This window comes from Ambystoma mexicanum, chromosome 2p (assembly GCF_040938575.1).
Source record: "Ambystoma mexicanum isolate Mex_15411 chromosome 2p, UKY_AmexF1_1, whole genome shotgun sequence".
Taxonomy (NCBI): Eukaryota; Metazoa; Chordata; class Amphibia; order Caudata; family Ambystomatidae; genus Ambystoma; species Ambystoma mexicanum.
In genome coordinates, this window is record NC_090923.1 from 1,396,923,379 (window position 1) to 1,396,949,496 (window position 26,118).

A 26,118-nucleotide genomic window follows, 5' to 3' on the forward strand; every position below is an offset into this window, starting at 1 on the left:
CCCCGTGTGGGCCTTCCCTGGATTAGAGCCAACGCATGACACTGCCCTTGCCCGGCACTGGGAGGCCCTAGGTTACAGAGCTCTATCAGACTTTTACCTTGAGAGTAGGTTTATCAACCACCAGACGTGGGAACCGGGTCACTCAGGGTCCTCTTTAGAGATGCTACAATATTACAGGCTCAGAGCAGCATTCCGTGCCACATGGCTATTCTTCCCCGTCGAACCCCCTGATACTTGAATATATTGCCAACACGGGTGGGGCTCAGGGCGTTGTCTCCTCCTTATACAAGCTGTCACAAACTAACGCCCCAACACAGGCCCTTGGGGCATGCAAGGCTTGGGCTGATGAGCTGGGCCGGGAGATTCCCGACCAACAGTGGGAGAAGATGTGCTTACGCACTCAAAAGGTTTCCCTTAACTTCCGATACCAGGCCATACAATACAAGCTGTTGAACAGGTTGTACTACACCCCCTGGAGGATCTCCAGGTTTGCTCGTATGAATCCACGATCCTGTCCTCGCTGTAGAGAGGAGAGCGCGAATAATCTGCACATGTTCTGGATCTGCCACAAACTGCAGGAATTCTGGAGCAAAATTCTAGAGACACTCACTGAGATAACTGGCATTACAATAGATCCTTCCCCGCTGGGGGTCCTGTTTGGGGTCTGGGAGGAGCGACGATACCAAATGCCTGGCTAAATTCCTCAATATCAGCTGAATCGTAGCCAAGAAATGCATACTTCAGAACTGGAAGAACTCCCCGCCCCCCGACGTTCCAGAAATGGCTGAAATTGCTAACATGGTCTCGAAACTGTGAAGAAGAGTATATTGCAATGCTCCCTACCCACTCCCAAGGACATATGGATGGCATTCAGTACCTATCTCAACAGCCGAGAAGAGGGGTCAACCGAGGGAAGCACACCTCCCTCCCCACCCGTCATTGCTTGACCACTCTGTACCATTCTCTCCCAACCCCCCTCTATGTATCATACTACTGAGTTTGATGTATGCTCCATTGTTCTAGCATGTGTGTCTTTGTTGTAAACCTCTGCCAACAAAAATAAAAATGAAAATATATATATATATGCAAGTGGTACAGGCAGATCTTATAAAAGTGTTGAATAAAAGGAACTCAACCCCCTTCTCATGGTTACAGCTCTGGTGTTAGCTGCAGCTGACGTACCTCCAATCCCTTGGGCTGGAACGGCGTAAACATATGGGCAAATTACAAGTGAAGTTTGTAAACTCTGCCTGGGCATAAACACCTCACTAGCATAAAGGCAGTTGGAGACAAGGGTGACCCAGGACATTCATGTGTGGGAACAAACATCATTCCTCGTAGCTGCACAATGGAGGCACCTTTTATAACAAATGAAGTGGTACATGCTGTTTACATCATTGCTGTTTGTGCATTTGTTCAAAGTACCCAACATGCCAAGCGTAAAATCGAGCAATGGATCGGGCGTTCCCACACAATTTTACCTTTGTGGGTGTGGTTTAGGCTATTGGCCTTGCTAACCTGTGTTTAAGGTAATTCAAAATGTTTGTTAACTCTGTAGAGTTTGTTGGGCTGTACAATACATAGGAACATTTTGAGATTTGTGGGTATAGATATAGATATCCTGCTGTCGTTTGATGGAAATAGGACGAAACGTCTGTAGAAAAATTACTGACCCCACCAAAAGACCTAAAAAAAAACCACAAAAAGTTCTAACTACCAAAAGTTTGAACTTTTTGTGGTATGTCTTTAGGTGTTTTGGTGGGGTCGGTATGAAAAGGCGGCGGGGGGTGTCCCCAGCAGAACCCTGCTCACTACAGTGAGCGGGGGTTGCGGAGGACACCCCAAACTCTCCCAACAGAACATTTTTAAAAAACCTGCATGTTCGCATGGGGAATGTACGAACATTTTGAGTGCGTGCATTTCCCATGCGATGATTTCCATTGTGGGAAATGCAGCCGCAGTAATATCACGTAGATCTGTTTGAAGTACTGTTTCACAGTAAAAGTCCTACCATGCATTTAAAATATACTCATTGTAAAGACTACTTAGAAACATCACAGTTATGCATTGTTGGCATACTTTGCAGTCGGTTCTCCTGGTGGTACTGAGAATGTCATCAAAGGCACATGATAAACCCAGCAGGAATGGCATTTGCCTGCTTAGCACTTAGCAGCTTCTGTAAAGATGGCTGAATGGATATCTTTACGGGGCACCTTTACAGCTGTGAAACAGTGTGTACCTTTGGCACAGTTTTTGTTCTCGCCCTTCTATGGCTTTGGGTATCCTTTCATAGCAATGATGCACTTGCACATTCAGATTTACTCGTCGCCATTTTAACTTCTGTATGGTATCATCTATTTCATGCTTGCACCTTTTGGCTGGCCACAGACCCCTGAAATGTGGGGGGGGGGAGGAAAATGATTGCTTGCTTCTGAACATCATTTTAGTGCCACCTGTTGGAACTCTGTGCTTGACTTAAGCATAGGCATGTGTTTAATATTGTAAAATGATACACCATTTTTAACCTTTACTTTTCTGAAGGGAAAACCCTAATTTTTGCAACGGTTCTAAAAAATGCATGTCGTGTATTTGAATATAAAGTGATCGCTTAACACAGTTGTGTATATTGATTAGAAAGAACTCCAAAGGTAATGTGAAGTGGCACCAATAAAATATAAAAGAGGTTTTGGCTTTTTTGCATATTAAAGAGCATTTTGGGAAGATAAGAATGACCATACATGTCTCTGTGAGTTGCATGTCTGAATCACTAAATACCTAAAGCACACTGGGTTTGGTACTTGCTTCCTTTTTTAATTTTTTTATTTAAAAACAAAAGTCACCCTAACAATACAACTTTTGTAAATATCGAGCATATATACAAGTTTGCCCATAAAAAACCTTAGTTGTCAGAGTGGAATGACTGCTAACAGCTCGAATTTATTTGCTGTGTAGTGGATCAGCCAGACTCCAAGAAACAATGTTGGCTTTATATTTAAAACCTGTAGATTAAAAATAAACTAAAATACCACTCCTCTACCCTGGCTTGTCTATGGTGATAGGTCTGACAAATGGATGCACCTGGAGCCCCCTGTTAGGGAAGAACCATCCCAGTAGAAAGAAGAGGGTTGTTTAGAGGAGGTCTGGAGCAGCCCGACATGTGCAAAGTACTCGATGGACTGTTCCGGGTATTTCTCTGCACCTTTTGTCGAGCTCTCTTCCACCTCCTCCTCTGGTGTGCTACAATGTCCTCTGATCTGCTGCCACTCATCCCACCCTGGATCTGAGGCACAAACCAGTCGATGAGGTGAAGGTCTGCTACAGGGTCCTCCACTGATCCTCCCCTGCCAGGCCCGTCTTCCAAAAAGACCATCCTGTGCTTTCACCCATCCCTTAGGTTACCTTCAAGAGTAGAGTGAGGTTTGTGTAGCCGCTCGCACACCATTCGGCCTCCATTGATGCCAAATGCCATTGACGCTCTAATGGAGGGGGGTCCCCTCATCTACAGAAGCAATAGCAGCCTCTAGAGTGACACCAGAGACCATGTACACACGGTTCCTACCGCTGTCTGTGGGACGCCGCCCTACGCTCTCTGATGCCATGGGCCCAGAGCATGCCTCGATCAGAAGCCAGAGTGGGCTTGGAGACTGACATTGCTGGGCCCATCAAGTAGGCTCAGGGAGCCAGGAAGCTGCCATACACGTGAGAAATGAAGGAGCCCGGGAGTTCCGAATCTTTTTTTTATACAAATGTACACAAGTTTAATAGGATTTTTTAAATGAACACACCATTTTTTTTGGGGAATCATTTAGAAGGTGGGATTTAAAACACGTGTCAGTGGTTAGGCCTAAACGTTTAACCAGAAAGTAAACATTTTGATGGAAAAAAAGACCATGAATCCGATTTTTTGCAGCCATTTCTTACCAACACCTGCATGAAAAACAATTCCCAGCTTTGCAAAGCTGTTCCTTCTCTGTGGACAGTTTGATGGTGGCCGCCTTCTCGCGCTGTCCTCTTTCTTGTTAGTGCCTCTTTTCTGTGTATTAAGCATGGCCACTGCGCCGCTCGGTCGGAATACCCCATTCCCCCTTGCGATGCACAGTGTTTTTTCCTTCCTTGCTCTGGAGGAACAATCGGTGGTCTGTTTTCCTCGTCACTGCAGAAAGCAGTGGCTGGAGGCCAACACACGGCTTTGTGTTTCCGATGGGAACAAAAATCCCCATGCAGCTTTCCAAAAGCCCAATGAGGTCTGCACGGCACGCATCTAGGCTTACGGTCTGTGCCCCCCCCCCCCACTCCCCTCCCAACGGCAGCCCCCTGCCCCCAAGCAAGCTGCAAGCCTGGCGTGAAAGGGAAAATGGCCACCCCAGATCCAGTCAGTCAAGTGATTGCGTAGCTTGGAATTGGGCTGACTGCACAGTCGCATGGTAGCGGCTTGTCACTCTGTGGGCAAATTGAGGTACCCGGGACCGTCCTGCACGTTGAACGTCTTTCTGTGAAGACACGTGTGCGTTGAATTAATCCACCCGCTCCGGTGGAGGCCGTGTAGTCAAGCTTTGGGGACATGAACGATGGGTGGACCCCTGGCATCATAAGGCCGAAACACCTATGTCACTTATTTGAGAGAGTGGCCCTGGATTATAATGCATCAGGGATTACGACGCTGTTAGGGAATTGGACGCACGGTGACGAGTTAGTAACTACTTGCTCAGTAGCCAAGGAACACAAGCGAGCATCCCCTCACGTGATTATTAGGAATATGTGACCAGATATGTTATTCTGGCCACGAGGGGGGATGCACAGTGCTCACGGTCCATTGTATTTTGCCTACATGCCTACTGTATAGAGTTCGATGGAAAATGTATGTTAAAACATGTTTTGTTTTAAATGCACATTGCACGTTTTCATTACTAACCGCACACACGCGAGAGCGGCTATATAATACTGATGTTTTGAATATATTATTGTTGAAATAGATGTGTTGTTTTATATACAAACACAGTAGATATTGTGTTCTCCACAGTGTGCAGCGAGTATGCATCCCAACACACAAGTTGAGGTGGGAACGGGGCGGAGGTGTGAGTCCAGGATCGGGGCACCTGTTGTTCTATGCTTAGAGTTAGTGAAAGGGAAACCTACAAGGAAGGGTGAAAGAAACCAGAACGTCGGGGTTCAGAGGCTGTTGAAAGTCTGCGAGACAATAATGCCTGTTGTGCAGGGGTGGAGACAGCATCAACATGTTTAGAAGGGGGGCTGGGGCCCTGTGTGATCACCCACCCACAGTCCCATCCTAGTATCTGCATGCCTGCTATTAGTGGTACCCTTGCTCGGTGCATGCAGGCCTCGGCCGGCATCCCTCATATTATACATAAGCTGTCACTCTGCTCCCAACTGTCTTGGGAAAATGGAGGAACAAAGTCAAACAAACGGGTCTGTTAGGCGATGTGAGCTGTGAAGCACAACTCGTCTGCAATATTAGGACCAGCAAACAATCCTTTTCTTGTCGCGCACCCACCCTCTAGAACTCGATCCCTTTCCCGCCCCCACCTGTACCCCAGCAGATAAGAGACCAGAGGACTTAAATAAAGACAAGCCCAAGGGACCAGAAATACACAAGAGGCCTCTTGAGAACCCTGCCAAGTACTGCAGCCGCTGGGCCCTCACTGGCGACAGAAACACTCCCCCCAATCCGGTGCAAATCCAAGCCCTGCTGAGACTTCTGCCAGTTCACCAGGAACCCCCAGTATTTCAAGGCCTGGCAAACCAGACAGAGATGTGCCAGGACCGTCTGCTGATGAGCCGCCTACACCAACCAGTCGTCTAGGTAGGGACAAATCTGAATGCCCCTAAGGCGAGAGATGTGCCACTAGGTGAGTCACCAGTTAGGGGAAAACCCCAGGAGGCCAGACGTAACCCAACTGGAAGCACTCGGAATCAAAATGCTCAGTCCCCACAGCAAAGCAGTAGAACCTCATCCAGTAGGGAAGGAGAGACACGTTGTATTAGACATCCTGGAGATCCAGGGAAGCCAGCCAGTCCCCTCTGTGAAACTTTGGGAGAACATTCTGCAAAGTCTACTGAATGAAACAGTACAGGGCCTTGAGATCCAAGATGAGACAAAAACACCCAAGTAAACCCCCAGACCTCACTGGGGATGAGGAACTGGCACAACAGCCTCCTTCTGCAACAATTCCGACGGGGCCGTTGACACTGCCAACTTCTCGGGCAGAGAGCGGGAACAGCAGCTCAAACGATGCATCCTTGGACAGGGGTTGACAGGAAATCCACTCGATAGCACTCACAGAAAGCGGCCAGAGCCCATGAATCACTGCACCTCTGGGCCCATACTGGAAAAATATGCTGCTGCATGTCTGCCTGCAGCGAAGCACAGACAGAGCCCTGCCACCCCCCTCCTCGGCTCTCTGTAACTTCTCAAAGCCACCCAGCACTGTTCCTTCTGTGTAGGAGCCGTAGACAGTCGCTCGAGGGTCAGATGCGACCCAAGCACGAACCAACTGTAAGCTAGAAAACACCTCACGGTCCACTGGGACCCAGACTGCCACCTCTGCAGCTGACATAGAGGAGTGACCCACTAGACTAGCGAGGATATCGCCTACCTCAACACTGTCTGAAGGAACTTCTCACTACCCTTCAATGGGTAGAGCTTAGCCATAAAGCGAGCCATGGTAATTTTGTATCACGCCACTCCCGAAGGATCTTTGTACAGATGTCAGAGACCAAGGACAACCCCAAACGAGGAGGACGTCTATGGTGCCGAAGGGTGAGGATGTCCCCAATCCCCTGGACCAAAGGCTCTGAAAATCCCAAACTGTCCCAAACCTGAGTCATCACTTCCTCCACCAATTCCCTGTCCAGATATTTTCCCTCTGCTTCAGCTGTCGAGGAACGGGAACCAGCGGTGGAGACCCCCGCCCCCGAAGAGGAGGATGATGAAGAGGATAAACGCTGGCGCTTGTGCCCACGGCCATGATCAGCTAGAGGGAACAACCTTTGAATGTCCTTCCTGTCAAGGAAAAAACGCCTCAACCCCTTTCTCATCGCGGAATGACAATGTCGAGAAGAGCGCACAGAGGAAGTGGAAGAGGAGGAAGAGGACACCTCAAGGTGCCTGAGGCTCCTGGTGCATTGCCCCATAGTGCAGCCAGGAGCTCCACCTCCACACTGGACCGGGCACTGGAAACCACTGTGTGAGCCAGACATCACATAACAGGCCCAGGAGAGACTACCACCAATAGGGCAGAAAACCACTCTATCTCCCTGGGAACCCGGCAGCCAAAGCAGTGTCCAAGTCCGCAATTCTAATGTACACGGGACGGTCCCGACCCGCCACTGGAAGCCTTCCAAACAGCAAAAACAGCCCCACCATAATGCTGAGGCATTCCAAAAACGGGTCGCCATGCAGGTGCCTAATTCAGGGTGATTTTGGGGCCCCGTCCACCCCTGACCACGCAGGGAGCAGAATCCCCCTTACCTCCATGCCCGTGGCCCGACTGCCTACATGTGATTTTATTAAATAATTCATTTTGAATGAATAACCCCGATGTTTTTGGGGGCCTCCCCTTAAACCCCCCTGTTTTTTTAATATTTTCCCCCACCCATAAAACTACTATACCCATTCCCAACCACATATATATATTTGATAAAATTCGTTTTTTTTAATAGATGTATTGGGTTCATTTAAAAATGCATTTTTTGTTTTCTATTCGATAACATCACTGCATACCAGCCCGACCGACCCAGGGCAGTGATGCCTCCCTCGCCGGGCCTCTATGCCCCGCATGCAACTCGGGAGAGAGCTGCCAAGCTCAACCGGGTTGTAAGCCCCGCAAGGGACTGGGAGCACGCCACACCTTAGGGAAAATGATGCCCAGACAATCGGTTCCCTCAGGGGGCCAGCACACTGTATTCCACGGTGTCCCACACCTGGAATAGAAGTACCTGCCAGAGGCAGGAAAAATTGAACTGAGGGTTGTGGGTAAAGGGGAGGAGTTATACAGAAAAGAAGAAATGGAAGAAGGTCCGGTGTCGGAGGAGGGACCTCTCTTGAGGTAAGTACTGTGACGAGGAAGAGCGACGTAGAGGTAATGTCCTTAGCACCAGGGGTACCAAGTATGCGGGTGAATGAAGTCGGGGCTGAGCCCCCCCCCCCCGCCCCGGGCCGGAGAGAAGAGATGCAATATGGACGGCCCTTTGTTCCATCCATACTATGTCTCTCTCTGGCCCAGGTAAAAGCAGTTAACATTTCTAACTATGCTCTCCCCTCTAGGCCTCATATTGGTGGATGGTCCTGGAGGGGAGGGCTCAGGGGCCACTGGAAGCTTCTGTTGTTTTGATTCCGGTTCGCCTGTGTGTAAGGGAGGAGCAGCAGGCACACGGCCTGTGTGTGTGACACGGGACAAAACGCCACCAGCTGAAGCAAAGAGCAGCACATTCGGAAAGCAGCAGCAACAGGTACTTTTTTTTTCCTTTTAGATTTTTGACCTAATTTTCCTTATCCCCTGCTACTTTTTGTTCTCCCCCCGACCGCTATTATTTTATTTACCCAACACCCCCTTTCCCTTCCCTCCCTTCTACATCTGTGCCTCCATTTCTAAAAATCCTTTGGGGTTGGGTATACTTCTACATCTGTGCACCCCTCTTAGCAAGTGGGGTGCACAGATGTAGAGGTACACCCAACCCAAAACGATTTTTTGAAATCGAGGCACAGATGCTGTCCCTCAATTTCTAAAATCGTTTTTGGGTTGGATGTATTTGTGCATCTGTGCACACCTCTTGCATTGCAACTGTGCCTCTATCTGCTTTGGGTTGGGTGTATTTCTACATCTGTGCACCCCTCTTGCTTTACCTATATTTTAAAAACCGTTTTGGGTTAGGTGTACCTCTACATCTGTGCACCCCTCTTGCTTTGCCTCTATTTTTAAAATCATTTTGGGTTGGGTGTACTTCTACCTCTGTGCACCTCTCTTGCTTTGCCTCTATTTTTAAAAATCATTTTGGGTTGGGTGCACTTCTACATCTGTGCACCTTTCTTTATCACAGATTTGCAAGGTGGCACTTTGCAAGCACTTTCAGTTGGGAATGTTCCATCATGCATATGAAAGGTTCTGCCACAGGTAAAAGAAATGTGTTTGCAACCTGTGCTCCTTAACGATCTGCAGAGCCACGGACGCTGTGTGTGTCTGCCTAGCTGTGACTTGGGGAAACTGGCAGTGCTTGAATGTCCGGCCTGATTCTGTAATTCTGTAATTGTTATGTTACCTGCATATTTTCAAAGTGCTAAGACCACCCCTGTGAGGTCAGAAAGCTCTCCCTTTCCCCTACCCCGGATTTCCTGGTCCCCCGGCATTTCCACAATTTAATCGCTGCCCTGTGCCTTTTTAATTTTCCAATTAGTAGTCTGTGAGTGTCTAATTTGTGGATATGTAAACTGTGTTAACAATGCATTGTATGCTTCATATTTTTTCTAGATGCTTGTGTGATACAGCGGCTTCTGTGTTGTGAATACAATAAGGCAGTATAAAGAGGTGTATGTAAGACGCTATTAAGCACAAGTGGGGTGTCATTGTTTTACTGACACCGTCATTTTTTGAATAAGGGAGGGTTAAACCTCCTTCTTACTTGACTTTAATATATGCAGCACATACTAGCCAATATTTCCACTGTTCTGCGTCACCCACCCCACCCCCCCCTTGCACCAAGTTGGAGACTACGTGCCACTGGGGTCAAATAACTGCCGATGATGTTACTTCCTATATTTGAGCACCCCCCCAGGAAATTCATAAGAAACTCTCCTGCTTAGTACCCATGGCAGCTGGCAGGATGCTAGTAGTAAACAATCTTTTTTCAGAGAAACTGCTCGAGAGGGGGAATTCCTTCCCAAATGCGAATGAGTGGCAACAGTAAAATGGCAGCATGGAAAATGAGAGGGAAAAAGGGCCCATTCTCCATGTCCTTAGTGGTGAGTGAGTCCGAGGGGCAGCAGAGTATCGGGGAGGAAACTTGACAAATGTAAGTGCTGCTTAAAGCTGAACATGCTCTGAAATTCGCAGCAGCGGGGGCGGGAAGGGCGGGAGTGGCACGGCACAGAAGGGTCTTGAGTGCAAGGCCAGGAGGAGAGGGTGAGCATAAGGGGGAGTGTAGAGGCATGGACACCAGATCTGCCGCAGGGGTGGCGGCCGGGCTGCTTTTACGGTATCAGTTGGGAAGCACAGATCACGGGCTTTCACCAATATAAAACCTGCCTGTGCACCCTGATTGGCTCTGCAGGATGCGAATACAATAAATAAATAACGACATATTAAAAGGAAGGGAAAGCACGAGGGGACAAGAGGGGGGCAGGAAGTAGGGGGGGAAACGTAAGCAGGAAGAGGATAATGAAAGACGGTGGGGGCAGTGAGTGAAAGCAGGGCCGGAATATGGGAAGGAAAGAGAGGGAGGGAGGGAGGAAGGAAGGAAGGAAGGAAGGAAGGAAGGAAGGAAGGAAGGAAGGAAGGAAGGAAGGAAGGAAGGAAGGAAGGAAGGAAGGAAGGAAGGAAGGAAGGAAGGAAGGAAGGAAGGAAGGAAGGAAGGAAGGAAGGAAGGAAGGAAGGAAGGAAGGAAGGAAGGAAGGAAGGAAGGAAGGAAGGAAGGAAGGAAGGAAGGAAGGAAGGAAGGAAGGAAGGAAGGAAGGAAGGAAGGAAGGAAGGAAGGAAGGGAGGGAGGGAGGGAGGGAGGGAGGGAGGGAGGGAGGGAGGGAGGGAGGGAGGGAGGGAGGGAGGGAGGGAGGGAGGGAGGGAGGGAGGGAGGGAGGGAGGGAGGGAGGGAGGGAGGGAGCCATTTTGTACATCGAGGCATTAAAGAAGACATTGAAACCAGGCTCTATGGCCAGGTGTGTGTTTACATTGCACCCATGAACAGTGAGCCTTAGATTCAGAAGAGAGTGGAGAACTGGCGACATTATGAAGCTACACAAAGACAAAGAAGAAATGGAGGGGCAGGGAGCGAGCGTGGCGAGGTCGACATGCCCAAGGGAAATGGCGGCGGCAGCTGATATAATGCACGGGACATGTAGACAGAGGCACATTGACCAACAGCTAGATAACGAGTCAGGCGCACACACAGAGGGACTGCATTGGGAGGGAGAGATCCAGAGCATATGATATGCGGCTGAGATGGTAATTGATATGGAAAGTCAAGAGACAATGATGGCGCATAAGGAGATTACAGAGAGAACCAGTGATATAGAAGAGATGACAGAAAATGGGTCAGATAAGTGACGCTTACCTGAACACACAGACTTCCTCCGCGTGTCAACACAAGGATACGCAGAATGTGACAGCTAGGATGCAAACGTCTCTGCGCACGCATGCAACCAGATGCCAAGACACAGACGCACTGGCATGTACTCAGTGTATCGCTCACCTGCAGAAGGCTCCAATGTGGTCCACCAGGTAGCACTGGCCGCTGTTGTAGCAGTACATGGGGTACATGTCGCACACAGACCTGCAGGAGCTGTTGAACCTCACGTAGCCTGTCCTGCACTCGCTGCCTGTTTCGTTACCCCCGGCCATCGTCTGTGTTAAGTCCTTGTTTGCGTCAGGCTGAGATTTGGGGTTCATATCTGCCCCAGACAGTATGATAGTGTGCTGCGGCACATGCTGCCTCCCTGTGGGCTTTTCTTCCCTCGCCATGGTTGGAATTTTAGGGGTGAAGGTCAGTGGCTTGGCACCATTCTCATCCCCCAAGTCTCTGGCTGTGGCTTCCTCGTCCTCTCCTTCGTCCACCTCTTCGACGTCATCTTCATCTTCGTCATCCGGGTTAGTGCCGTCTTCGTCGCCATCTGCATAAAAAGAGGTGGTTGGGTAGAAGTCAGACTCGTCGAAGGGCGTGAAGTCATCGTAGAGTTCAGACAGTGCCCAAGACGGCCTTTTGTCATGCAGCTTCTTAGTGGCATCTCCACCTGGCCCTTGGGACCTGGGCACGTCTTCCGTGCCGCCATGGCTATCTATGTCGAAGAGGTCATAGTAGTCGATGTCAATTATATCGGGGGAAGGCGGGTCTGAGGGAGGTTCTGGGGGTTTCAGGGTCTTTGGCGGAGATGTGGGCCCTTTCCAGGGGCCCGGCTGGTCCTTCTTTTCAAGCAGTGCTAGATCCAAGCGCTCTTGGCCCCCCTGCCCACTAGATTTGCTGGTGGTCTCTGTCCACAGGTCTGTGGGCTGCGCCTCTTTCTCAGAATCAAAGTTGACTTCAGCTTCTTGCTCTATTTGTGACCCTTCGACTGCAGACTTTCCTTGTGGGGTTGGCGGCGAAAGGGCAACGTCATCATAGACTCCCAAGAGAAGGTCGGTTTCCGCAGAATCTGGGCTGATGCCTTGGTTCACCTGGCCACTCTCCAGGCCTTTGAGCTCAGTGATAGCACTCTGTTCTGGGAGTGCTGTGGTTCCTTCATCAGCAACCCCCTGACCCCACTCCTTGCCTGCAGAGTCTGGATGAGTAAGCACACTCTCCGGAGCTCTGGCACGTGGGTCTCCACTCCCGACCTCCTCTACGCCCTCTGTGTCCCTTGCCACTTTCTTTGTGAGACCAAATGCCACGGCTAAGGCATCTCTGTCAGCGGTCCATGCCATTGGAGTCACAGCCCCCACTACTTCCAACCCCGCCTCAACGTGATGGGCTGATGTAGGCCCGATGGATGCTGGACTGCTGTCTTTGTTATTCCCACTGGGATAATACTGTGAGGAGCTCCCTTCAAGAGAGAAGCTGTTGGCATTAAGTGTGGCAAGAGTCATTGCATCAGTTCCAGCCCCGCCGACCATTGTAGAAATGTCCGCAAGTGTCTCTGTCTGCAACTCCTCAGCTTTCGCAGATTCTTTACCTGCGTCCTGTGTCCCGATCCATCCAGGTTCAAGGCCAGACAGGAGACTCCTTCCACGCGCCTCGGGGCTCTTTGCGTCATCTCTGCCCGCGTTGCTCAACAACAGGTGTTCGTTCCAACTGGCATTCGTGCCCTTTGTGGGCTGAGACTTCCACTCAGTGGCTGATGATTCCACAGGAGAGAAACAGAGAAAGGACAAAGTTAGGATATAGCCAGCGTTCAAAGCTTTACAACTCAAAATTAACACAACTCTGCTTTTTATCCCTGGAATTACTCTTTAGGGTTTAATGAGTTAAGAAAGCAAAGCAGTAGCAATGACGTACTTTGGGAGTCTGTCAAAGATGAGGAATACGTGGGAGGACACAATCCATTTGAAGAACAAGTTACTTACCCCATGGTAATGTTCTTTCTGACTCTCATTCAGACAAAGAAGGCAATTTCCCACGAGTTGGGGGAGGCAAGTGTCATCTTGTGTGTATTTTTAAATTTAAAAAAAATCACCCCACACTCACTTTTGGAATCCATAGGGTCACATTGCGTACATAAATGCTTGGACCGAGAGCCCGGGAAGAACAGCAAAGCCAGGCACATCTACCCACCCCTTGTATTGCTATTGGTAGCACTTGGAGACCAGAGTAAATCTCCAGCTTTTTTTCGTACAGTTATATACATCGCATTTTCCTATTTGCCATCCGAATATCTCCTTTTATTTACTGAGATCTTGAGACGAATTTAGCTAAGCACGGTGTCTAATGCTGAAGCCTTTTACGCAGCACCTGCACTTTGCCAAACGCGGGCAAGCTCTTCTCGTAGGAGGCTCTCAGCGGGTTCCTGCTCTGTTCCGTGACCTAAGTGGCAGCCTCAGAATTCAGAAATAAAACTGGAGTTTTGTGGATATGTACCACAGCCTCGAAAAGAGGCCAGGCATTTCAATCTCCAATAAGCCCGCCCAAGGTCTCTTATATTTTCGAATTACACTCCCCATGTACCCGCGTGACAACCCTAGAATTCCACACAGTTCTCTTTGGGAGGAGGAGCTGCCTAGGTAGAAGTAGGCCTAGCAGGTTTGTAGCATTTTTAATGTGGGCTTGTAGAGGCCTGCGAGTGCCACGAGATGAAACAATTGCTTTAGCGGTGCTCAGGAATTCCCGTCGCTCCTCGAGGCTTGTCTCCTTGGCTTTCCTCTGTATTGTAGTTCGACTCTCCAGTTCAGAGCGAAGGGACACATCAAGCAGCATGGGTAGTTCGACTCTCCAGTTCAGAGCGGAGGGACACATCAAACAGCACAGGTAGGCCGGTTTTCATCGTTGCTCATCAATATCCACATCCTAGTTCCCTACGAGCCAGCGTGCTTGCTCACCTGTCCTGAGCCCCATGACGGCATAGAGCGAGTTTGGGGGGGAGGGGGTGCCCGTAAGTAATCCAGTGAGGGGGCATGCCTCTGCGCCATTGAGGTAACTTAGGCTTCTGTTGGAACTGCGTCCCGCATTCAAAGAAAGCATGTTTACTCATGAACGTTGACGAGATTCCATCATAATTATAATATTTATAATTGGTTATTTATGATGCACCAAAGTGCGGATTAAACCTGTGTTACTGTCGTCTTGCTTCCAAGGCAAGCACGTTATGCATGAGCTATCCTCCCGAGACAATTATGGTCTGAGAATAAAAGGCCACATGCCCCGGGCCGGCACGCAGGATGCAATGATAGATAGCATGGAGGGTTAGGCATAGGGTGTGGCGCGGAGAGGAGGCTCCCCCAGTGTGGAGGACGGCCTCATGGCGCCTACACAGTAAATCGCCATGGCAACATGGCAAAACAAACCAAAAGATGAGAGAAAAACATCAGGGGCGGGCAGAGGGCCTGGCCCCCAATAGCATAACAAAGGAGAGGCGGGGGGGGGGGATATAAGGAGCCCCCCCCCGCCCAGCTGAAGGGACAAAGACCAAGAAGTTAAGCGCAACGCCTTTGGTGACTTCTCATTGTGCAGCACCCTGAACCAGATTAATTTAATACTCATTCAGTTTCTGCATTTCAGGCCACACTGACAACAGCACTTGTCCCCCTTAGCCCGGCCCTAGCCAGGTGTGACAACTCATTGGTGGCACTAGTCAAATCTACATCTGTTCTCCCAGCAACTTGCAGGACTTTTATCCTTTTCTACTGGGGTTCTCTGTTGCAGTCCAGCTGGGGTTTGCGCCTCCACCACACCACACACTGCTGCTGCATACTGCTTCCGCCAGCACCCGCCAGAGGTGGTGACCCTCGCAATCGGCCCGGGGCCCTCTGCTCCTGCTCAGAGCGAAACGCACACCCAGGCCACAGTGTTATCCGTGCACCCAACCGCACACCAGCCTTTCACAAAAAGTAGTGATTTGTTCTGAAACCATTCAGTGCCAGCCCCTAACTGGTCCAGCCCCACCAGGCAGCTTCAGTGCTCTCAGCTAACCAGTAATGCCTCAGTTGACTAGCTACCACTGTTCCCTTCATCCTCCTCCTGAAGTGGAAACTGCAACGACCCTAGATGCCACTACCCAGCACGACACAAGAAGCAATACCTCATAACCTGCTCTTGAGGCCCACGGATACAAACACCAAAGTTCCAAATCCAACCCCTTACAGCAGCACTAGGGGCCTACCTCACCTTCTCTCCCACAGTGAGGACCTCCCTACCTCAGGATCCTTTGGCAAGCACCCCATAATTACAGCTACTGTTCTCTGTACCAGTGGCTCCGGCCGACACTACGACAAAAGGTGCTGGTAAAAAACAGAGCTCCTTTAATATGTTTGCGAAACCTGCATCCAAATCCACTGAGGACAGCACTGGCGCAGACGAAGCATCATGCAGCATGGCAGCTCATCATGAGCCCGGCGAGTTACACCGCATGATGGAGAACATGCGGGAGGGATTTACCGCCCTCCATGCCAAACGAGATGTCAGGAATCGGTCCGGGTTCAACAGGAGTCGAACTAAGCCGGCTCCCTCCCCATCGTCTCAGACACAACAGGAACACTATACATGGTGTCAGCGCTCACGATCCCTTCGGATTCCTCGTAAAAGAGGGTTACTTCAAGGCCACAAGAAGTTGGCAAAACCTCGTCCCTCCGTGTTTTTGCGTTGGCGGTTGTCATGGAGATTAGGGCAGGCACGTCAACCCGCACCACGTCAGCCGCACCTTTAGGTCATGTGACCGCAGCTAGATAAACTCTAGCCGGCAACAAACTCCTTGCTTCTGATTTTGAATTTGAATTCTGCTATGTATCCTGAGATATTCCTTGTTTTGCCTGCTATACTGGATTCTTGCCTTCCCGTCTCTGCCTCGCTACTTTTGCCCCTGCTTCAACCTCGCACTCGTAATTTCCTCGAAGTTACGGCCTCCGTGATTGGAATCTCCATTGTTCTTCCTCCTCCTATCTATTCTACTCCCCTTACCTGTTGTCTTCCTGCTCCTTCCATCCTTCCAGCTTACACCCGGAACTATTCCCGTTCCACTCCGCTGCTTCTTGTTGCCAAACCGGACCGCACCCAGGAACTGCCATTTGCCTCACGCTTTTGCTCATCAATACCTCCCGTTGCCGAATCGGAATTCCTCCTGGATTACTTTGCCTCACGTTTTGTCCTGTGAAGTTCCTTCAATTATCGACTCAGACTGCTTTATGGATTGCTATTGCCTCTCGTTTGCTCAACGTTGTTTATAAACTCATCATCGTGGACTGCATAGGATTGCCTCCTGTTTTTTGGGATCCACGTGACTATTGCTCCTCCACCCGACTGCCGGTACACCACTCCTCTCCTCATCCCCGGTACGGACTAGAGACTGCTGTGGTACCATCAGGGGCTGAGGTCGGGGCGTCCTCATTTCGTCGGGTATTGTACTTCCGACCCTTAGGCGTACGCGTGCCGGCGGGAATAGCCCTACCCCCCTGTACCTGGCGGTCTTACTGGAGCATTGGTTGTTACTGGAATACTTGCTGTCAATCCCATGGTAAGAGTGTCTGTCCTTATTCTTGTTTCTGTTTTTCGTTTCACGTTATGTGAGTATTAAGGATTCTTGTTTCTTGTTTATTGTAACAGCTGCCCTCTGGTCCTTGTGAAGTCGGCTTTCAAAGCATTTATTGTGTCAACTGGAATACTGTCGCACCCGAGGGAGCCTACTGCCATGCGGTTTTTGGGTCCTTTCTTCCAAACAATTGATCCCTGGTACTGGTTTTCTTGTATCCAGACCAAGGTTACATTGTAGGGTAGAATTCTTCGTCTACACTATGGGGGCAAATGAAGAAGGCAGTCTCAACATAATCAGAAGCCTCTTAACATACCTCTCCATGGACCCAAACGATGCCCTGGCCCAGATCATGCAAATGGTTACGGATTTACGGGCAGATATGACGGCTGCTCATACAGCTACCCAACAGCGCATCAATGAGATACATGCAGGGACGGTTCCTGCTGCCACTCCTGTTGTTGACCCTATGGCCCCCTCAGGTTCAGGAATGAGTAGTTCAGGGCAGGAATCAGGTCCTGTGTTTATGACAGCTCATTTCCCTTTAGCTCATCCCGAAAGGTTCACGGGAGATCTTCGTACTTACCGTACCTTCCTGAATCAGTGTCATCTGCATTTTTTTGTAGACCTTCCTTGTTTTCTGATTCAAAAACCAAGGCGGCTTTTCTCTTGTCCCATCTTGGTGGGACTGCCGCATCATGAGCTAACCCATTACTTGAACAGGGTAGTCCATTATTGTTTGACTGCAACGCTTTGATTGCAGCTATGAGGCGGGTATTTGACGCCCGGTACAAGACCCAGGCCACAGATCTCAAACTTTTGAAGTTACATCAGGGTGATTCCCCGTTGTTGGCATATCTGGCTCGGTTTAATCAACTTGGGGCCGAAACCGGGTGGCCTGAGGACAAGAAGGCTTCTATGTTTTATCATGGATTATCCGACTCATTGAAAGATACCTTGTATATGGTTCTTATCGTACCCACAACCTTTCCTGAGCTCCTAGATATGGTACTCCAGATTAATTCAAGGAGAGCAGAAAGGAAAGTAGAAAAGAGGGCTGAGACCCCCTTGGCTATGTTACCTCCAACTCCCGTTCAGGGAGGACCAGAACCCATGCAGATTGGAGCTATTCTGGGTCCTTTAACTCCTGAAGAATGAGAGCTCCGAAAAAAGAACAATCTGTTTTTCTACTGTGGGTCTTCAGAACATCTGTTAAAAACCTGCACTAAGAAACCCAAGCGTCAGGGAAACGCCAAAGCCCGGCAGTAGAGGGAGTCACTTTGCCGAGCTCAACGTTTCTTGACTCCATGACCAAGAGGCCTTTCATTGTTCCTACCCGTTGTGCCCTTTCCTCAGACCAGGAGTGGTTCATTGATGCAGTTTTAGATTCTGGAGCCACCAGAAATTATGTTGATGAGGTGTTCGCCAAGAAATTTGGTATCCCAGTGGTTAACAAGGCTCAGCCAGAAATGGTCAATACTGTGGATGGTTCGATTTTGCTTTCTGGCTTAGTTACGAAACAAACAAACGGTTGATTTATTGTTGACCACCTGCCAGGGACATGAAGAGATAATTCATTTCGATTTGATCGCAGCACCACAATATCGACTAATCTTGGGGTTACCTTGGTTGAGACGTCATAATCCGGTGGTAGATTGGAACTCCGGGGAACTGGAGTTTGTGTCCGCCTATTGTGAGACTTCATGTTTTTCCTCGATATCTGAATCAAAGAATCCTTGTCGGCCATTATTGCATGGTGTCTCCACTATCAGAGCCATTGTCACTAAGCAACTACCTGAAGAATAAGCTTCCTTTGGGGGATGTCTTTGATGCTAAAGGAGCAGAGATCCTTCCTCCTCATAGACCATATGATTGTCCTATCGATCTGATTCCTGGGGTCAAAATACCTGTCGGTCGTATTTACTCTCTAACACAGAAAGAGGAAGGTATTCTAAAGGAGTATATCGATAAATCCCTGAATAATTGATTTATCCGTCACTCACGATCATCGGCAGCTTCTCCAATGTTTTTTGTACCAAAAAAAGAAGGGGATCTCAGACCATGTATAGACTACTGTGCTCTAAACGCCATTACCATCAGAAATCAATATCCACTTCCTTTAATATCTTTTCTCCTTGACCAACTCGGTTCTTCCAAAATCTTCACTAAACTAGACTTACGAGGGGCTTACAATTTAGTCAGAATAAGGGACGGGGACGAGTGGAAAACGGCAATTAAGACCAAGTATGGTCTTTTTGAGTATTGTGTAATGCCCTTTGGGCTGTGCAATGCCCTGGCTACATTTCAACATTTCGTTAACAACATTTTCAGAGACATGACTGATCGTTTTCTTGTCATTTATCTTGATGATATCCTCATTTATTCCGATTCCTATGACAATCATGTACAACATGTTCGCCAAGTTTTACAACGATTAAGGGAACATTCCTTGTATACTAAACGAGAAAAATGTATCTTTCATTTGAAATCTGTGGAGTTTCTTGGGTATGACATAACTGACAAGGAATACAAATGAGCAAGACCAAAGTAGAGGCAGTTCTGGATTGGCCGGTTCCTAAGGATCTAAAAGCTTTGCAGTCATTCTTTTACAGGCGTTTTGTGCGTTCCTTCTCTGAAATTGTTGCTCCTTTGACATCTTTGACTAGCAGCAAAAAGACTTTCGCCTGGGAGCAGAAAGCTCATGACGCTTTTGAAAACCCTCAAATTAGCTTTCACTATGGCCCCAGTACTCCAACATCCCAACCCACTTCAACAATATGTGGTCGAAGCGGATGCCACCGATACAGCACTAAGGGCCGTCCTATCACAGGCTTGTCGTGACTCTACGGCTCTACATCCTGTAGCCTGCCATTCCAGGAAACTCACTGTTCATGAACGGAATTATACTCTCACTGAGCGTGAACCTTTGGCCGTGAAGGACGCATTCACCGTCTGGAGGCATCATTTGCTTGGTGGCACTTTTCCTGTTCAGGTTTACACTGCTCACTGCAATCTGGTTGCCATTCACTCTGTAAAATGTACCACTGCCAGACTAGCTCAGTGGCATGAGTTCTTTTCCGCTTTCAATTTCACAATCACATATCGGCCTGGTTCTTGTAACTCCAAAGCAGATGCCCTATCACGTATTCCGGAACCATATGCACCTAAACTGGTTTCTACTCCAGTATTGCTCCCGCATCAGGTGATTTGTGGGTGTACGGTCGATCCAACCTTAAGAACTCTCCTAGAACAACTGGGTAGTACTAAACCCACAGATCATTAAGGATGAGGGTACCACAGTCATGAATTCGCTACCCTACCTTCATGAGAAAATATATCTTCCCAACAAGTCAACCCGTTCCATGGCATTAAACTGGTGCCATGATTCTAAGTTTTCTGCACATCCAGGGATTCGAAAAACCACGGAACTACTGGAGAGATGGACGTGGTGGCCTACCATGAAGTCTGACACTAGCCAATACGTCAAGACTTGTGCTGTTTGTGCTCAAGGCAAATCATCCCATGCGAAACCTATGGGATTGCTGAATCCTTTGCCTGTTCCCAGGTTGCCATGGACTATGATATTTATGGATTTCATTGTAGATTTGCCACCAATCAATGGCCACAACACCATCTGGGTTGTTGTTGATTATTTAACAAAATCAGCCTTGTTTATACCCTGTTCGGGATTGCCTTCTGCCCCAGTACCTAGCTGACTTGTTTATTACCCATGTGTTCCGACGTTTTGGTCTTCCTAGTGTCATTGTCACGGATCGGGGGTCTCAGTTTACGTCACGTTTCTGGAGGGCTATCACATTGTCCTTGGGCATAGAAGGCAGGTATTCCGGCGCCTATCACCCTCAGACTGACGGGAAAACTGAGAGAATCAACGCAACTCTGGAACAATACCTCCGTTGTCTTCTACTCCATTATCAGGGTTCTTGGTTGTCTTTTTTGGCCATGGCTGAATTTGCATATAATAATTCCTTGCATACCGCCACAGGGGTCACCCCATTTTTTGCTCTTTATGGACATAATCCACATACTTTGCCATTACCTTTGTCCTCTGGATCCAGTAATCCGGCAGCTATTTCTTGTGTCCAGTCACTTACGATTTTGCATACACGAGTAAGACAACACCTGTTGGAGGCCCGACGGCATAGCAAACGACATGCGGATGCCCATCGTTCTGCATCTCCAATTTACTCCGCTGGCATGCAGGTCTGGTTGTCCACACGGAAATTGCGCTTACCTGGTTGTAGCTTTCTCCTACCACGTTTCTCTGGTCCTTTCACTGTGTCCGAACTGATTAACCCAGTGGCTGTTCGTTTACAGCTTCCTTCCACTTGGAAGATCCACCCTGTTTTCCATGTCTCACTTCTGAAACCTGTTCAAGGGGGTTCTCAGTTACTGGTCCCGAAAACGTCCTTTACCTGGCTCGGATGAGTACAAAGTTCATCAGATTCCGGATACCACGGTCCGTCATGGTATCCGTCTCTTTCTTGTTGACTGGAAAGGGTATGGGCCGGATGATCGGACGTGGGAGCCTTTGGAAAACATTCATGCTCCTACCTGTTTGAGGGATTTCTGGGCTTCCTGTAGAGGGAAGCGTTCTTTGAGGTGGGGTACTGTCAGGAATCGGTCCGGGTTCAACAGGAGTCGAACTAAGCCAGCTCCCTCCCCATCGTCTCAGACACAACAGGAACACTATACATGGTGTCAGCGCTCACGATCCCTTCGGATTCCTCGTAAAAGAGGGTTACTTCAAGGCCACAAGAAGTTGGCAAAACCTCGTCCCTCCGTGTTGTTGCGTTGGCGGTTGCCATGGAGATTAGGGCAGGCACATCGACCCGCACCACGTCAGCCACACCTTTAGGTCATGTGACTGCAGCTACTAAAACTCTAGCCGGCAACAAACTTGTTGCTTCTGATTTTGAATTTGGAGTCTGCTATGTATCCTGAGATATTCCTTGTTTTGCCTGCTATTCTGGATTCTTGCCTTCCTGTCTCTGCCTCGCTACTTTTGCCCCTGCTTCAACCTCGCACTCGTAATTTCCCCGAAGTTACGGCCTCCGTGATTGGAATCTCCATTGTTCTTCCTCCTATCTATGCTACTTCCCTTACCTGTTGTCTTTCTGCTCCTTCCATCCTTCCAGCTTACACCCGGAACTATTCCCGTTCCACTCCGCTGCTTCTTCTTGCCAAACCGGAACGCACCCAGGAACTGCCATTTGCCTCACGCTTTTGCTCATCAATACCTCCCGTTGCCGAATCGGAATTCCTCCTGGATTGCTTTGCCTCATGTTTTGTCCTGTGAAGTTCCTTCAGTTATCGACTCGGACTGCTTTATGGATTGCTATTGCCTCTCGTTTGCTCAACGTTGTTTATAAACTCATCATCGTGGACTGCATAGGATTGCCTCCTGTTTCTTGGGATCCACATGACTATTGCTCCTCCACCAGACTGCCGGTACACCACTCCTCTCCTCTTCCCCGGTACGGACTAGAGACTGCCGTGGTACCATCAGGGGCTGAGGTCGGAGCGTCCTCGTTTCGTCAGGTATTGTACTTCCGACCCTTAGGCGTACGCGTGCCGGCGGGAATAGCCCTACCCCCCTGTACTTGGCGGTCTTACTGGAGCATTGGTTGTTACTGGAATACTTGCTGTCAATCCCATGGTAAGAGTGTCTGTCCTTATTCTTGTTTCTGTTTTTCGTTTCACGTTATGTGAGTATTAAGGATTCTTGTTTCTTGTGTATTGTAACAGCTGCTCTCTGGTCCTTGTGAAGTCGGCTTTCAAAGTATTTATTGTGTCAACTGGAATACTGTCGCACCCGAGGGAGTCTACTGCCATGCGGTTTTTGGGTCCTTTCTTCCAAACAATTATCCCTGGTGCTGGTTTTCTTGTATCCAGACCAAGGTTACATTGTAAGGTAGAATTCTTCGTCTACACTACAGGGGCAAATTAAGAAGGCAGTCTCAACATAATCAGAAGCCTCTTAACATACCTCTCAAAGGACCCAAACGATGCCCTGGCCCAGATCATGCAAATGGTTACGGATTTACGGGCGGATATGACGGCTGCTCATACAGCTACCCAACAGCGCATCAATGACATACAGGCAGGGATGGTTCCTGCTGCCCCTCCTGTTGTTGACCCTATGGCCCCCTCAGGTTCAGGAATGGCTAGTTCAGGGCAGGAATCAGGTCTTGTGTTTATGACAGCTAATTTCCCTTTAGCTGAACCCGAAAGGTTCACGGGAGATCCTCATACTTACCGTACCTTCCTGAATCAGTGTCGTCTGCATTTCTTATGTAGACCTTCCTTGTTTTCTGATTAAAAAACCAAGGCGGCTTTTCTCTTGTCCCATCTTGGTGGGACTTCCGGATCATGGGCTAACCCATTACTTGAACAGGGCAGTCCATTATTGTTTGACTGCGACGCTTTGATTGCAGCTATGAGCCAGGTATTTGACACCCGGTACAAGACCCAGGCCACAGATCTCGAACTTTTGGAGTTACATCAGGGTGATTCCCCGTTGTTGGCATATCTGGCCCGGTTTAATAAACTTGTGGCCGAAACCCGGTGGCCTGAGGACAAGAAGGCTTCTATGTTTTATCATGGATTATCCGACTCATTGAAAGATACCTTGTCTATGGTTCCTATCGTACCCACAACCTTTCCTGAGCTCCTAGATATGGTAGAATTCTTCGTCTACACTATGGGGGCAAATTAAGAAGGCAGTCTCAACACTAGACAACATGAGCGGCACAATCAGTCGAATCAAGTCACGTATGGACAGATCCGATGCCTGCATTACAGAAGTGGAATCCAGAGTTGGAACTAGCGAAGATGAAGTGTCGCCTCCCTATCAAAGCAGGTGCTCTCTATAGGCAAAACGAACGATGACTTAGAATCCAGTTCACGTCGTAATAACTGTTAAGATGGATTTCTGAACTCTGACCTGGTGGGAAGAGGTTCAGAAGGCCAGCCTAGTTTCTTGGAACAGGGTAACCTCTGGACAAGCCAGACCAATCAGGGTAGCTATGGCAGGCGGTCAAGACTAAGTCTCAGGAGGGGTGAGGGTGACTGAAGGACCTCAATGAGTACACAAATCAAGAACACTTACAAATTACTCCAGACAGGTGTTACATCAAATTTATAGACACATTTATTACAAGGCCTTTGTAACATCGGCCATAGCAAAATAATCACAGTAACACCAAGTAAACCAACACAACACTATCAATACAATGTATATACAAGACCATTGGGGTCTAAAGGGTTAAATGCACAAAATATGTCAACAAACTAGAGGGGAAGGAAACAGGCAGTGCAGATAGTTTTTAGGCCCAGTTCAACATCGAAAATACACCTAACTAAGAGGCAGTCCAAGCCCTAAGAAGAGAGGAGCCTTCTGCTCAATAGTACATCCAATGCCAGTGCATGCGGTTGTGCCAACGGGCAGAATAGGGTCTCTTCAGAGGTCTCAAAGAGCTCGGGAAGGTGGATGAAGCGATGCAGAACAAGTTCCCACTATTCAAGAAGGACCTCCACTTGAATGTAGAGGCAGTTCGAGAGTTCGGGATGGAGTCGCTATTTTGCAATAGCAGTGGAAAGGAGAGGGACCCCCAGGGGCCACTCGTGTGTAAAAAGGGGCCCTTGCGCTCATTGCCACCGGTTGGGATATGGAGTACTCACCGGTCCCTGACGCAAGCAGACCCAAACTTCGCTAGTTCAGTCCACTTCGCTTGCAGCTTCGAATGCAGCAAAAAGGACATCTCTGAACCTTTCAGTTCCTGAGATACAGCGATGATTCCCAAACGGGACAGTGGCGATTTCTCTGCTCCAGGTGGATGAATCGACCCAGTTTCACTGCAGCAAGCTTCAGGGGCAAGAGGGTCACAAATGCAGTGGACTTGCAAAAGACGTTGCTGCGTCAGGGCAACACGGTAACCACGTTCACTCCGGTCCTGGTGCACTCGTCTTACTTCAGACCTGGTGTTAAGACGGATTTCTGAACTCTGTCCTGGTGGCGCAGAAGTTCAGAAGGCCAACCTAATCACTTGGAACAGGGTAACCTCTGGACGAGCCAGACCAATCAAGGTAGCGATCGCGGCGGTCAAGACTAGGTCTCAAGAGGGGTGAGGGTGACTGAAAGCCCGCAATGAGCACACAAAGCAAGGACACTTACAAACTACTCCAAACAGTTGTTATATTAAAAATATATACACATTTATTTCAAGGCCTTTAAAACAATGACCGTAGCGAGAAAATCACAATATAACGATAGTAAACCAACACATACCATATCAACACAATATATATACAAATACGACAGTCTCAAGCGTTATATGCACCAAATGGGTAGTCCACCTAAAAGGGAAGGAAGACAGGCAGTGCGAAATAATGCTTAGACCCAGTTCGCCTTCAGAGGCACCTAACTAGATGGAAGTCCGAGCCCTGCGAAGAGTGGAGCCTTGTGCTCAAAAGTACCTGCACACGCTGGTGCCAATGGGCAAAAGGGGAGTCTCTTCGAAGGAAGTCAGGCAGTTCAGTTTAGTGCACAAAAGAAGAAGAACAAGTTCCGCGACTCAAGCGCAGCCTCCACAGTGGGCAGAAGCAGAGCGCGAGTACGGAAAAGGGTGCTGTTTTGACACAGCGGGGAAAAGCAATGGGCTCCTGCAGGAGGGCGACCAGATCCTAGCTATGCTACTCACCGGTCCCCGATGCAAGCAGACCCAGGCTTCTCCGCGTCCGTTTCAGCAGCTGGCAGGTTCAGAAGAGCAGGGAACGCCTCGTCGTCGTGTTGAGTAAAAAGACGTCCCAATCGAAGAAACCCGCACAGTTTGTTACCACAGCAGGGCAACGGAGCGGCCGTGTGTATCTGAGCCAAATGTACACTACTCACTTCAGACCTGGGAACGCCAAGTGTACGAAGCGTGTGAGAGTGACAAGGACTCGAAATACTACACAACCTGGCGGCGGTTACAGAGCAAGACTCCCGTGTAAGCTGGTCAGTCAACTGGATGGCCCAGAGACGCTTCCAAAGGCTTACTGGCAGGAGATGGTGAAGATGCCGAGAATAGCTGTTCCCGCTATTCCAAGGGTCGAAGTACCAGTACAGGCCTTCTGGTTCGATCAAAGGTGAAAAGGGTTTCACAAGACGACAGCAGTGCAGAGGAGAAGTCCTTCAGCGGGTCACCAGCGATTCCTCGGTTCAGCCTCTTGGTTGCAGGATACTT

General features: G+C 48.9%; 1 protein-coding gene across 8 annotated transcripts in view; it reads right to left on the reverse strand.

The window, feature by feature from the left end:
• The window catches only part of CSPG5 (chondroitin sulfate proteoglycan 5), a 267,551-nt gene that overhangs the window by 185,731 nt on the left and 55,702 nt on the right, over positions 1-26,118 (reverse strand). For all 8 annotated transcript variants that reach the window (XM_069645834.1, XM_069645840.1, XM_069645833.1 and 5 more), the window contains exon 2: positions 11,419-13,033. In XM_069645834.1, coding sequence (XP_069501935.1) covers positions 11,419-13,033 — 1,615 coding nt within the window. The remainder of the gene's footprint in view (positions 1-11,418; positions 13,034-26,118) is intronic.